The following is a 14961-nucleotide window of genomic DNA, read 5'->3' as shown; positions in this document are numbered from 1 at the left end:
GGGAAATTTCTCCTTGCAATGTTCCCAGGGCCTTTGCTGCTCTGCAAATTCACAGACACCATCAGGAGCACAGCCGCACACCCCAGAAATCCACCTTTGAAGTCACCAGTGCCTGGTGGATAAAAGCCAGTCATTCGTAGGCAGCGGTTTTAAATGCAAACGAGAAGCCCCTTTCCAGCTGGAGCTGTTACATGACAAATGCATTTCCCATGGGCATGGTGTCAGAGCCAGCAATTAGGACAGGCGAGGAGACCTGCCCCAGGCCTCGGTCCTCAGGAGCAGAGGGGACTGAACTGCCAGGCCCCCATCACCCAGGCTGACAACAGAAGGCCCAGATGAGAGGAGTTGGGGTTCCCCTCCAGCATGAACCCCGAGAGACAGGGTTCACATACACAGGCTGGCAGAAGGGGATGTCTGCCCGATGTGCAGTGGTGCTCACGTTCACCTTGCCTCTCCATTTTCCTATCATTTTCCTTAAGGCTCTCAAAGAAATAAATGCAATTGCCCCTTTGTCCTGGTGATATATGTCACTCACCAGCAACAGCCAGCTAAATTAAGTTAACCGTTTTTTGCCAAATACTCTACAAGAATTACTCAAGCCGGTGTTCTGATACCGCATATTTATATCAACTACTATGATTTATGTTTTACAGATAGCTTGGGGGGGTGGTGGTAGCATACCTGCAGAGTGATACTGCTGACTTGTTAATGTTCTTAACTCAAGGCGTTTAAACTCTGCTAACATGCTTACACATCTAAGTCAGGCTGTCATACAATGCTGCAGCACCAAATCCACATTGATTCCCACCACTGTAAATGATGGGAACACAGCCGATACAATACAGGAGCGAGCTGAGATTTCTTTTTTTTTTTTGACCAAGGAAAATTCTCCCTGTTTCAGTACAGACGAAAAACAAAATGCAAAGGGTAATCACCTCTCACGCTATTGTAACATCTTGTTACAATATACTTTACAACATATATTGCAATAATAAGCTGCACATTGCAAAGTACATGATGTATTTTTAGAAGAGCAAAATGCTCCTTACAGCCACTTGTGTCATTCCCACACCCACGCTGTGGCTCCCAGGAACACCCCAGCCCATTTTACTGATCCTCCTGGCAGAGTGGGGCCAGAAACTGATGCATGTCCCTTATCATTGAGGGAGGAGATGAAAGCTGAGAGCGTTTCATGCTCTAGGGGCATTACAACAAGCGGCAGCTCCTCAAGGGGATAATTCCTCATTGCAGTTAAACTATGACACAAGAGCAAACCCCCACCAGAAAAGGTGGTCCTACACCCTGCCTTTCCCTCCCAAACCCTATGCCAGTGCTAGGTCATACAATAGGAGAAGTTGGCTCATCATGTCGGTCCATGGGAAAACTGTTCTTTTTCACTTTCATGGTTAATTTTCTGCCAGGACAGCTCACTGGACTGGCTCACTCTGTGCGTCCATAGCCCAGTGCAGGAGAGGTGGGGTGGGCATGACGCTGGGGGGGCGCATGGCCGGGGGCTTTGGTAGCCTCGTGTGCTCAGCTTAGCCCAGCTGTAAGGTGAAAACACACTCTCTAGTCTCTGAATTTCCTGAATCTCCCAGGTTGCATGGGTTTTTAAAAGTCATCATTAGACGACATTAGAAAAAAACCTGTAGCTACCCCATTGCTTCTTCTGAAGCAAGTAAGCAACCCTCACACACTGGCAGCCATCACCTGTGCCTGGAAGCTGTCTGGCATCGCCCTAGCACCACTGTCCCGCAGGACAGCAGTTCATCAGCCGTGCAGCGGTACCTCCCAGGATCACCCAGGAAACTTCTCCTCTCATGTCTCCTTCCAGAATTAATCCTCATAAAAAGGTGATCACTGTCAGCAGTGCATGACCATTGTTCCAGTAACCTTGCCAAATCGTCAGGCATGAGAGGAGGCGATATATCATCTATTTTCAGTTACACAAGGACACGTGCGATATCTATTACCAAAAACTTAATTCTGCAATGTGATTCCGCTACAACTTTGGCCAAAGAACGATTCTATTTCAGACTGACTGAATCCCAGTTACACTTAACCAAACAGAAAATGTTTATAACACGCCCAGTAAATGTAATATGCCCATTTCCAGACAGTTAACATGCTACAGCAACTGTTACACACAGTCAAGTACTACCCAGGACCTGGCAACAGGGCAAACTGCTCCTCTAGCAGAGCAGTCCATGGCACGGGGCCGATGGCGTGGCTCCCCTGGGATCGCACGGGCTGCCACTGCTTCCCTGTGAACAGCCTCTTGGACTTGAATGCTGTGGCTGCCTCGCCGGCAGCTTTACCGGCTGAAACGACTGACACTGATGGGCAGGGTTTGGACCCTTATTACCGTCCTGCAAATCACCATAATTCCACTGAAATCACTGGAACGATGTTGAGAGAGATTCAGTGTTAGGCTGTTAAGCATAGAAAGGTTAAATGGTGCAGGTAAAATCATAATTTGCTGCCCCACTCAGGCTATAAATAACCAAAAAATTTCCTTTGCTAGGTGACTAAAGGCTTTTGTTTCTGAAAACTGGCTCCTTTTGGAGTGTGAGGTGTGAATTGCAGTACACAGCATTGGTAGTGTTATATGTAAAGCTACTCATATCAAATTGCCAGGTACTTCTGGATTTTTAAGATATATTGAAAAAATCTGATCAGTAGATCAGTAGATTTTTCAACAAATAACTTACACAGTTTGTAACAAAAATTCTAACAGAATTAAATGTAATACTATATTTGAAGAGTAAAGTACATTGGATGAGAGAAATAATCATGCATAAAGAAAGATTCAAAGACTTTTCCCACACTTGTCCTGTTTTGCATTCCCCTTTTTTGCTCTACCTTCAAACATACATCATACTTTCCTCACACTCAGGACACGCTCAGGACAGTGTAACTATTCAGTGCCACTGGTAAATGCCATAAAATGAAGTGTGTGGTGTCTCAGACGTACACTGCTGAAAGCAGAAACCTCACATCCACCGCCAACAGTTTCAAAGCACTTCCAAGAGGTACAGGAGCTCCAAGCCTCGTGTTAGGTGTGTTGTAGCACAACAACAACGCGGTTACAGCACAGAAGAGAGTAGACTTCTTGTTTAGGACTGTAGAGAAAAATGTTTTTAAAAACTGGACTGTAAGACTCAAAAGGAACAACTCGGAACTAGGAGGTATATTGGCCCTCCAAAATGTAGGAGTAATGTTGTATAGTTTTTAATATACAACAAAATCTTTCAGTAGTCCAGGTTTAGTTGGAATAAATACTGTTGTAAATAAGGTTCAAACTGCAAATGGTGAAAAAAATCCACATTTGCAAGAAGGAATTATTCACCTTGAATAATTTATCTACCTTTCAGTATAGGATGACTGCTGAGATACCTTTATAATACCAAATATGGTAATTTTTCACCACATAAGGGAACAAAAAGTAGAAGATAAAGACTAAATCAATCACCAGTGAAATTAATATTTAAAAAGTCAGCTTCCTACACTTTTCATCTGATACTGTCCTTTAAATCACACATCTTCACTAATTTACCACTGCCTAACAGAGAAATCTGAGGGAAGTGCCTGTAAACAGAGAGGTTCAGAGTGATACTGAAAAGATTGATCTCCTCTTTGTGGTGTTGGATTGCCATAAGGAAGCCATAAAGGTCTCAATGTACAATGGTCTTACATGAGGTATCAGACCAGGTTATTAAACCTTTTGGTAGTCATCATCAACTAAAGTTTCTTAAACTGAAAATAAACACCTTCCAGTCTCTAACAAATCTCATTTCTTCAGTTTTTCTGATTTCTGTTTTAGTCCCCTTATAAACAAGACAGGAGGAAGGGAGGCTGCAGTGCCCATTGCTGTTCAGCACTTCTCCTTTCTGACCAATCTACATTTAAGTAAAATTTAAATGCTCTTTACCACATTGAATTTTAGTCCCCATTAAGCAAAATTCGAGGCCAGTTAAGCTCAGGGAATTCTCCTGACTGAAGGGCTGTTTTTCCTGGTCGTGTACACACTAACACAGGGTGTGCTGTTATTAGTGGGAGACCATACGAATGTAATTACATACATTTGTGTAGTATTTTAAGCTGTTTTAAAATGCACAAATTAAAACTTAAAAAAAGTTTACTAAAATTAGAAATTCGTTAGAAAGAAGGTTGTTGCCATACTTACTTGTTACCATCTGCAAGGTACTTTCATCTTTTACACTAACATTTCTTAAGCTTCTGAGCCAGGGATAGCTTAACTGGGTTAGTTGTACTTCTCTGGAGAGCGTCACACTCAGACTTTACAGACACAAACAGCACAAACCATATGTGCAAACAGAAACCACAAGGCCAGAATAATTTTAACATACACTTTTGCAAAACACGTTATTTCCTTTCCTATGCTGTTCACAGAACTGAAAGACACTCAACTCTGCTGTATGGGATTAGTCCAAAGCCATTGGCATCAACGAGTAATAGTTACCCTGGCACCTGAAAAATAACTAGAATAAATAGCTAGAATTTTTATTTGGTAAAAACTAAGTGGGAACTGTTCCTAATGAGAGATTACACCTTGTTAGATGTTACAATCTGCAAGCCTCTGTGTGCCTGTAGTGCAAAACTACCAAAATTACCACTTGCAAATATTGCCCCTCTACTGTAACAGCCTGTTTGATGTGTATGTAGGGTCTGCTGAAAACATGTCCTGGCACGAGAGTGCAAGCTGAGGAGGAGCCAGCTTGCAGTTGCATTTGGAAGTCTCCTTTTGACCACAAGAGTATTTTGGATTTAGTTTTGCTGCTGGAGATGAGTACAGCGCACAGGCAGGCACAGCTGGTTTGACAGGCTGCAGTGCAGCTGTGCCTTCTCCAAGATCTCTTCTGGAAGAGGGTGAAAATGCAGGGATTCCCCTTAGAAACCTGGCAAGGACAAAGTTCATTCACTGGCACTGGGTTTGGCTTGATGCAACAATTTAACTGCATTCAAAGTTGTAAGTCAACAAAACGGAAAAGTTCATATTAGAGTATTAGAGCTGGTTGTCAACAAAACGGAAAAGTTCATATTAGAGCTGGTCATTTTGAAAGCCTGAGCATATATACCCTGCATCTCCCTTGGCAAAAGAGGATGATGTTGAAGACCAAAATAAACTCCAATTTGCTTGAAGTAAATTTGACGGCTGTACAGTTCCTTTTTGCATAATGCTGTATCTTCCTACCACATCTGTTACTTTAAAGACCATCTAACATTTTTCCAAAAGTCTAAAGTGAGATATCAACAAATGTATTCCTGTCTGTCCAATAAAGAAAAAAATCTAGTTTTAATTTGAAAGGAGAATAATGGATTAGTACTAACTCACCTTTTTAAAACAATCTTTGTCTAACTATGTATGGAAGTATTTTCCATAAGCTAAGCCTGCATAGATGTACTTGACTTGGAAATGAAAAACTGTACCTATCAGAGATAAATAACTTCAAAAAATTACTTTATGTTAAAGGACTTCACATCATTACAAAACTAAACATGAATGAGTACAACTTGTCTTTCTCTATTCTGACTAAACAAAAAAAGCAGTATTTTTCTAGGCGTGAAATAAAAATTTGCTCAAAGGTTACTTCCCCCCTTGGTTAAAATGGCTAAACAATGCATTGTACATGAATCACAGAGCTTTTAAAATCCTGATGTGAATCCATTAACAATTCAGGGCTGGATGTCTGCCACAGCTGTTACATGAAGGTGCAATCCCATTGCTCTGCTGGATGGCCAGACCCGCTCACATTGGGCTATTCTGTGTGTCTCTCTATCTCAGTGCAACCCCAGTGAGGCTCAATGAGTGTACTTTATTGATGGCCCATCTTGAAAACAGAAAAAAACACTGGTTTTCAGTTATAGTTTAAGTGTTTTGAGAATTGCCTCATTTTCATAGAGAGGAGAACTTTTATCATATGATGTGGCACCAGTCTTTCCCCCCTGAAATGGCAGGGCCCTCCCCTGCAAGGTGCCAGGAGCCAACAGCTCCCAGTGAAATCAATTACAGTCGAGTCAATGGAGCTGAGAGTACTTAAAGTCATTCAGGAAGCACTCAGGGCTTGGTAAAATGATGGCATCATGTAGTTTAATTAGTACAGTTAGATTATCTGATTCTTTCAAGCAGAAACTAAAAAAAAGTTTGATTTTCAAAGGCAATTTAGAAACCATAACCACAAACCACTCTACTCCTTATAACTAAGAACATATTTATTTTATAGCTTCTACATTAGAGGCCATTAGCGTGGACTTTTCATGTAATGCAGCAAGTTTATTTAGGATGTACATTAGCCATCCTTTCATTCTGATGTATAAAATCAATGCATCTAGTAATTATGTTTAGAGAAGAAAGTACTTACACTGCAGGATATTTGAACAGTATCAATAGATCAGTTGATTATAAATTATTTTAATATCCTCTTCATAAAAATAAAATAATCTATGAGGGGAAAAAAAACTTAACAGTCTAAAGTCTGAGAGAACAGGTGGCTAAATAAAGGGTACATAATGCTCCACTGACTAATGGAGCAGCGCACAGTGTGTCAGTTGCTGTCAGTCACTTTGGTTCATTAGGACACAGATGATGCTGTACCAACTCTGTGGTGGGTAGGTTCTGCAGGGCATTTGCTGAAGCATGTCTGCGCTGCCATGCTTTGACTTGAGGACATTCTGCAAGCTGATTGTGCATTTTTAATTTTTTTTTAGATTTGGATAATAGTCAAGGGATAATGACTTAGAAGAGACATGGATGAGTTTATACTGAGACACTGAATGCTGTAAAAAAGCATGGCAAACACAAAAAGATGGTCACTTCAAATAAATACTGAGACAAGACCCAAAATATGCATCACGAGAGTATGGGTGTTACATTTGTTCCCATGTCCTTGGGAATGGCAGCAACAGGTAAGGGATACAGTCCTGCAAATCAGCTGTGCACTCACAAGACTGTGTGAATCATAACGCAGGTGTCTGAGATGGCAGTGGAGAAGAAATAGTCCTAAAACACAGAAAGTGTTGGTGGCCTGCCAGGCTCTCATGCAAAGACTTCCCTCTTGGAGGGAGCTCCCTCCCGCAGGAAGTTCTCCCCTTTTCCAAGCAACGTGATCCAATTTAATCTCTCCAACAAGTTTCCAAACACACTGGAGGAATGCTCTGAAGCATGTAGCTATTGCCTTTGAGAATCACACTATTGCACCTGAGACTCAAATGGTCTGATTAGGTGATTGAAGGCTGATCAGCATACACAAAGACCCAGTGAGGATCAGATGAGCAATGACGGGTGAGGAACCCCAGTAACCTACTGAGGTTGGGAGCCTGCTGAGTCGCTGCTCACGGGGCCACCAAAGGAGGAGCACCAGCGCCTCTCCTGGGGGAAAGCCACCAAGGTGGGTCACAGAGGAACCCCTTCCTGAATTCTGTGCAGAGTGAAGGGGGTCATTGCCTACAGGGTATAGGACTCACTATGGGATGCAGAAGAAAGAGCATTTTGGGACTGTGTAAAGCTCATGATGTGATGTTTAGGGGAACTAGCAAAGGCAGGGAAAGGGGGGGACCAAGGTGGATCAGCAAGGAACAAATGGTGGGAAAATAGAGGCATGGGCCAATAAATATAACTGTTTTGTAGAATTCCCCTAATCAGCTAGTAACCCAAGGCGTCTTCCTGATATCTGAAATGTGAACAATATTAATAAGCACTGACATGGATAAAGAAGTTCCTTATAAAACATCCTAATCATTTTTTAAAAATATTTGACATTTCTACTAGTAAATGTAAAACAGATTTGAAGCGAGCTCCAGAAGTTTGAATGCCCGTCCTTATCCATTAATCCGAGTCCAGCACTGAACTTTCATTTACTTACTATCAATAACATAAGTGTTATTAAAAACATAGATGCAGATAGCAACACGTACCAGTCTACGAATTTCTCTCTCACACTCCCTCTTAATTCTGCTGATTTCCTCTTGATGCAGGTGATACACACTCCTTATCTCCGCTGCTTTAATTTTGTCAGCTTGGATGACCATAGTTAAAGCCTCTTCCACTTGTTTCTTAGCCCCCTTCAGCTCTGAAATTTCTTGCTGCATTTTTATTTTCTCAACTTCAAACCCCTTCTTGGCCTCCTCCTTTGCCTCTGTGAGCAGCACTGTTTTCACTTTGTCAGGAGCCCCATCACGTACAGCACTGAGAAGGGTCTGTAGTCTCTGGATTTCATTATCTTTAATTTTTATTACTCTAAGTAGTTCAGCTTCATGCTGTCTCAAAAGTGCTTCTCGAACAGCTTGGAGCTCCTTCATTTTCTCTTCATGAAGTTTGACTTTGAGCTCTGTTACCACCACTGTACTTTTATGCTGTTCGTGCTCTTTGATCTGCTTAACTTCCTGATTTTTCTCTCTTTCTAACTTGCTGACCTACAAGGAAAATAAAAAAAGTATTTTTAATCAACAATGATTAATACAAATTATGATATTATCTAAAAATGGTATGGCTCACTTTACCATATTAGACCTTAAGGTTGCATGTCTGTGCCTTAGAGTGAAAGCCCGCCCAACCTGGTGAGTTAATATTACCACACGCAGACGTACACATTTGGCATTTTGTTCATTCTTTATGATCTAATTCTTTATTATATACTAAGCATCCCTTTTTTAAGGAGGTTCCAGGTAAAACTAGGGTCACTGTGCTCTGCTGCACAGCCTTCATGCTGCAGACTTCGGAAAGAGCAGTTTCCTCTCTTGACACATTTTGTGTGAAGAAAATACACATTACAAAACCCTGTAAAACATTTTCACAGGGAAAAGTTTTTTTACTATTTGTGGCAAATACTTTCAATGCACTGTCACAGTTGTCATTGGACTTGAGGTTTGGCAGGTACTTGTGGGGATCTTTAGTACACAGCTAATCTAGCAATGCAGTCAGGAGAACGTGAGGTTGTAAAAGTGATTCTAAATCTACCACAAATACTCTGGGCACAACTCTGTCTTAGCCCTGACAGACCCATCCTCCCTCCAGAAGCACCAGTGAGTGTTCACCTTGTCATTGATGTAGCCACTGCAGCTCCACAGAATCAAAATCAACAGTGACAATGACTAAAACCCTTGAGATACAACCTGTCCTCTGGGTGGCTGTGGCTATGAAACACTGCACTTAGGCACTGATGTACAGCTTACTGTCTATGATTCTGTCCATTGCACTAGTGACTATACATCCCTGCTTGGGAGGTTACATTTGTGGATACACACCAGAAGAGACAACAGAGTTGGGTCATCAGCGATTTTCTGGGGTACAAATGAGAATCATGTGTCTTAGGGGAAAATATGACCACCTCAGCTTTTTATTGAAGTGGTTGCTGCATAATGGCAGGTATTGCACTAGAAGATATTCCCAGCATGTATTTGCAGTAGCATTTGCAGTAGCATTTGCAGTGTTTGCATAGCTGACCCTCTCCTTTGGGCAGGTTTATTCCAAGGCAGGGAGTGCACGTCTGTTTGCTCTGTCTGTTCTGTCTTGTAATGTTTATCAGAACAGCCTATGCACATATTTAAATGCTAAAATTAAGAAGTGGATATTCACTACATTGTAATTAATTACTGAAGTGTTTATTGGGAAAAAATGTTCAGGTCAATTCTCTTTACTAAAGATGCATTTTTCTTCCCCAGTTGACACTACAAGGTTTCCTTGCTAAGAATATGCCTAAGCCTGCCTCACAAATGAGAACACTGCAGAACCAAACCATGCAGGTGTAAAGAAAAAACTGTGACATTACAGAGAACTTCGAGAAGTCTTCTAAGGACAAAGTAATTTGTGAAAATGAAGAACCCTGCCTAAGCCTGCCTCACAAATGAGAACACTGCAGAACCAAACCATGCAGGTGTAAAGAAAAAACTGTGACATTACAGAGAACTTCGAGAAGTCTTCTAAGGACAAAGTAATTTGTGAAAATCAGAAGAAGAACCCTGACAAATTTGTAGAAAAGAGTTTTCTTTCACTGGAGATCAGCATAAGCAGAAATACCTGCATATTTAGAAAAAGAAAAACAAAAATGTATCATTGTCATTTGCAAATTTTTGATATTGAGGATAAAAGTCTAGGCACCAATGCTGATTTTAGCATCATATTCTATTTTTCTAATTAAATAATAATGCCTTGCAATCATATTGATTCTTTAATTTGCCCAATTCAGTGCCCTAAAAAGCACGGGTTAACACAATATAAATAAGTATCATAAAGTTATGCAAGAAGCACAAAACCCAACTGAACTAGCCATCAATATCCAAACACTACAGGAAGTGTATGCTCAGAAACTAGCCTAATGTGTGTGTAATAGTTGCTAGAAACAAAGTAATGTTTAAGATAATAGACATTTAGGAATTAGCCAGTATCTTGTGGAGTAAGTCTGAGTCCATTCTTCATTTTTCAGCTGGATATCTGCAGAAGCTGTCACACTGCATCCCCGAAAGAATACGTGAGAAACCAGTTGCTAAGCCAGTATTTTGGCATGCAGATCCAAACTGTGCTGTGCGCACATGCATATGCAAGACAGAAAAAGCTCTGTGCAAGGTACTGTGAAGCCCCAAACAATTGCATTTTATCAGATGCTTTTTCAGCAATGAATTATGCATTACAGATAACTAACTGTATCTGACCACAGAAGGGTCAAATGATATTTCAATTTAAAACCATACCATGAACTCAAGAGGAGCCATGATGAGATGCGTTGTATCAAAAAGACTGGGGAGGACAGGGGCAAGGAAAACAGGGTCCTCAGTCTTAAAACTGCAAAAGCTGCTTCACAACAAAAGGATTAAAAGCTGTTCTATTTAAATATATATACACACACACACCCTTAGAAGCTTCCTTAAAAATTAGATTCATAGTCTACAATGCCTGATAATGATGCAAATTAATGGAAAAATGCAGATTATCATTCTGTCCCTAGCATGATAATGCATGTCTCTATTAGCATTCTGGAACCAAAAAACCCCAAAGTTTATCAGCGGAAACTAATTTGGGGGATTATGGAAAAGCAAATAAATTTTTTATGCCCTCACTGAGAAGTGGTCTGAAGGCTATGGGTAAAAGCTCTTAAAGTTGAGGCTCAAGCTGCACTGGCTGCCACTCTCTCCAAGGCTCAGGGTGAAATTGCGGCTCCTTAAACTTTGGCAATCAGAGGCGGAGACAGAGCTAAGGCCTATTACCACACATCTGAAAATTGTATGCAGCCAGTTTGAAGGACTTTAGGCATAAAATCCAAATGAAATTAGAGTAAATGTGAAAGAGAATAATAAGCAAAGAGAACTTCTGAATAACAGAAAATAGCATTCAAACCCCTCAATGCAGACATCCTTGTAAATAGGTAAATATTGACTAGAAAAAGTTCTAGCAAGAGAAACAAAGGACATGGACAGCTTTCAGCCCACCACTACAAGTATGTCATCTGTTTTGAGCAGATGTTTGTTTTTCCAGATCTTTTGCTGGCATTTAGCTATGCAATTTTTCAACTTCATTTCTTCCTGGTTGGTGGGAGCAAGCGTGCTGCCCACAGCTGAGTCCTGCCTGCCCAGGGACTGGCCATCCTCACTGCTCGGCTTTCCCACCAAGAGCTATACTGCTGAAGCATCCTCTCTTTCAGAGATCTTTTGTCCCATATGCACATTATAAATACAAGAACAATTTAAAAATCTGCAATAAAGGGGTTGCCTCATTTCCCACAGAAGGCTAGTTCCTGGTACACGCGCTCTGATGATTTATTATTGAGGTCATGTACAAGTCAGCTACAAGTGGGTCAAAGAATGGTTAGCAGTCAGAAACAACAGACTATCTTTATTTTAATTAATGGGGGAAGGAAAGGAAAAGATGCACACCTTACTCTTTTCTTGCTGGAGCTCTATCTGGATGTCGGTGAGCTTGGCCCTGAGCTCTTCATTGGCAGCCTGCAAGGCAGCCAAGGCGTCCGGCTTCTCCCCCCTAGCTCGGCTGCTGGTGCCCTTCTTGGACATGGTGAGGCCACGCGGCAGGGAGGGGAGTCCCGCCCGGAGGCCTTCGTCCCAGCACTCGCTCGGGGCTTCTCGTCCTTTTCTCCGTCCCACTACATTTTCTTACTTGCCTGGAAGGAGGGAAATCACATAACTACTGTCAGAGTGCCGGAGGTGGGTAGGCGATGCGATATCCACCAAATGCACAGTGAGACACAAGACATTTCTAGAAAGCATGAGGTCCATGTCAGCCAGCTAAAGTGGCTCTTTCCTGGATTAAGCAAGAGCTAGACACACTGTCAGGTGCAATAATATTTTGTATTACACCTGTATAGAGAAAAACATTTAACTATAAACATTTTCTGTCACTTCTTTTGCACCGGAATTCATACAGTGCAGAGGATGTGGATGTTCGGGAGGGACATTCAAGCACCATCCCCTGGCACTGTCACAGCTTTGAGACAGCAACAGCTGGGACAACTATCTTCAGTATAGGCAGAATACTTGTATGTTCTTTAAAAAAAAAGTCTTAAGAAAAAGGGTGTTTGGTTTCCTACAAATACTTTTCAGATATTCATGATGTAAATAATAAAAGTTAAAAAAAAGGAAGAAGCTACAGAAGCAAGCAGAGATTACCCAAAGGCAACAGAAGCTTTCTATACAAGAGTGTGCTGTGTATCATCAAAACAACAATTAAGTTCTATATAGGTTTATCTAAGTCTGGTAACAATGTAGGAGTTCTATTCGCACTAAGAGGTTTTGAGTCAAATCTAAGCAAATGAAACTGAGACAAGCAATTTCATACTATTAAACAGTGGAGAACCAGGCAAAAGTGGACCCCGCTTCACAGAATTCATATATTAATATAGTTTGCACTCTATGTCTACCCATTAATCCCAACACATTCATAAACTATACAACATACACAATTTATAGTGATAACTTCAGATTTGTCAACAAAACATATAATACCAAGTACAGTGCTAAAAGCTACATGCATTTGTTGATTTTTATTTCAAAATTCTCCAGCAGAGACATTGCCCAAGAATAAACAGCAATATTCTGGAATGGGTAAGCATTATTAAAGTCTGTAGAGACTGTGCCAAACTTAGAAGATCATATTATCAATGAAACTCAAAGGTCCTTTATAATCAATACTATTAAGGAAAGAGTACAAGAGTTATTGAAAACCTCATATCCTTGCAAAAAACATATTCTAGCTTAGTATAACTGTCAGGCATAAGGAGCCTAAGAGCAAGACACCAACTCACTCCGAAGAATTTAAAATCTGAGACAAAGACAGATAAAAGTAGGGAGAAAGATGGTATTTTCTATCTGTTAATGCCATTTTTATGCTGCATCCATCCCATGGTTCAGAAAACTCTATCAGAGTTCTATGTAAAAATAAATAATTAAACTATTCATCAAATCAAATTGAATCCCTGTGATCTGTGAGTTGTCTGTACAGAGGTGAACTTGACTGAAGGTATCACAGTTTGTCCTTACTTAATTTGATTCATTTCTTAGAGCTGTTGATGCAGACAGACAGTCCCATTAATATTATGCACTTGATCACTCTGTGCTGAACAAGTCAGTAGGAGGGTGTTCAGGTTGCTGTCAATTCTTCCTCTGATCGGTATTTAACTCAGTGCTCATCAATAGCATGAACAGATTTAATTTAATAGAAACCTGAGGATAGCAAGAAATTCTGGGCAAAACGCTGTGTCCTGGAGGCTTTGTTTAGCTCTGGAGCAGTGGAACGTAGGTACTGTCTGCTCTATCCCAAAATATGGATGTTTCCCCAATGTTTCTTTCACATTTTGTATACTTTCTGAAGGATCTTCTCTTATAACAATGCTACTTTGTCAAAGCACTGTGGAAGGAGAATCCCCACGCTGATGCAGAGGCTCCTTGGTAATCATCCCATGCAATTTTTCAATCTGTGGATATAGACTACAGCTGTGAAAACCCAGTTCATTCCTATTTAAAAGATAAACAGCAACACAGGCAAAGAAACAGTTGCCTCTGCTTCTTTAGACAAAGCCTAGACTCACTATCAAAGTTTATTTTATAATTGTCTATGAAAAAAATTAATGGGAGTGAAATCATGAATGAAACACCTAGAGGACCAGCTAACAAGCTCACACAAAAGATACACACTCATGGTAATGCAAAATGGGGAAACATCATCAGCAAAGAGAAGGATCAAATTAATATTCAGAGAACTGGATGATCCTAAAGACTGTAGTGAGAGACGAGGTGTGAAATCCAGTGGTGTAAAGGCTCTGTCTTTCAACAAAGTTCTCAGACAAGACTTGGGCCAACTTCTGACCCAAGGACGAGGACAACATGCTTTCGTTGTTTCAGAGCAAACAGCAGAACAGATCAGGATTTTTACAACAACATGTAAATTTACAGAAGAATGTAAAATCTAATGAAAAAATGTTTCACACTGGAAAACTTTGACTTGCTTAGATAAAACTATATCCTGAACAGATTACATGTATTTCTCAGTTCAAAAATTTATTTGGATTAATTTTTAACTGTCACTACATTTCTAGTTTGAAGTAAACCCTTGTTTTAAAGATCTGTTTAAGTTATACTATAAAAATACACAAAAAAGCTCAAATTTGGTGAACAGATTACATGTATTTCTCAGTTCAAAAATTTATTTGGATTAATTTTTAACTGTCACTACATTTCTAGTTTGAAGTAAACCCTTGTTTTAAAGATCTGTTTAAGTTATACTATAAAAATACACAAAAAAGCTCAAATTTGGGAAAATATTTCCAACCTTGTTAATACTAACCTTATTAATGTGGATAATCTTTTTGGATTATGACCTTCAATGCATTGGTTTATTCATCCTGACTCATAGTCAAAAGCACAACAGAGCAGCGCTATTCCCTGTCCAAGCACGAGTAAAGATGCTTACCAGTTCAGGGCAGCTTTAATAATAAAATA

General features: G+C 40.4%; 1 protein-coding gene across 4 annotated transcripts in view; it reads right to left on the bottom strand.

The window, feature by feature from the left end:
• The window catches only part of JAKMIP3 (Janus kinase and microtubule interacting protein 3), a 39516-nt gene extending 27495 nt beyond the window's left edge, over positions 1–12021 (bottom strand). For all 4 annotated transcript variants that reach the window (XM_019471675.1, XM_009277969.1, XM_019471676.1 and 1 more), the window contains exons 1-2: positions 11887–12021; positions 7936–8433 (exon numbers count right to left, since the gene is read on the bottom strand). In XM_019471675.1, the coding sequence (XP_019327220.1) occupies positions 7936–8433; positions 11887–12021 (633 nt within the window). The remainder of the gene's footprint in view (positions 1–7935; positions 8434–11886) is intronic.
• Between the last annotated feature and the right edge of the window lie 2940 nt (positions 12022–14961).

This window comes from Aptenodytes forsteri, unplaced genomic scaffold (genome assembly GCF_000699145.1).
Source record: "Aptenodytes forsteri isolate BGI_AS27 unplaced genomic scaffold, ASM69914v1 Scaffold15, whole genome shotgun sequence".
Lineage (NCBI taxonomy): Eukaryota > Metazoa > Chordata > Aves > Sphenisciformes > Spheniscidae > Aptenodytes > Aptenodytes forsteri.
Note: the sequence above shows the minus strand (reverse complement) of the source record. Positions and strands in the feature narration are given on the sequence as shown.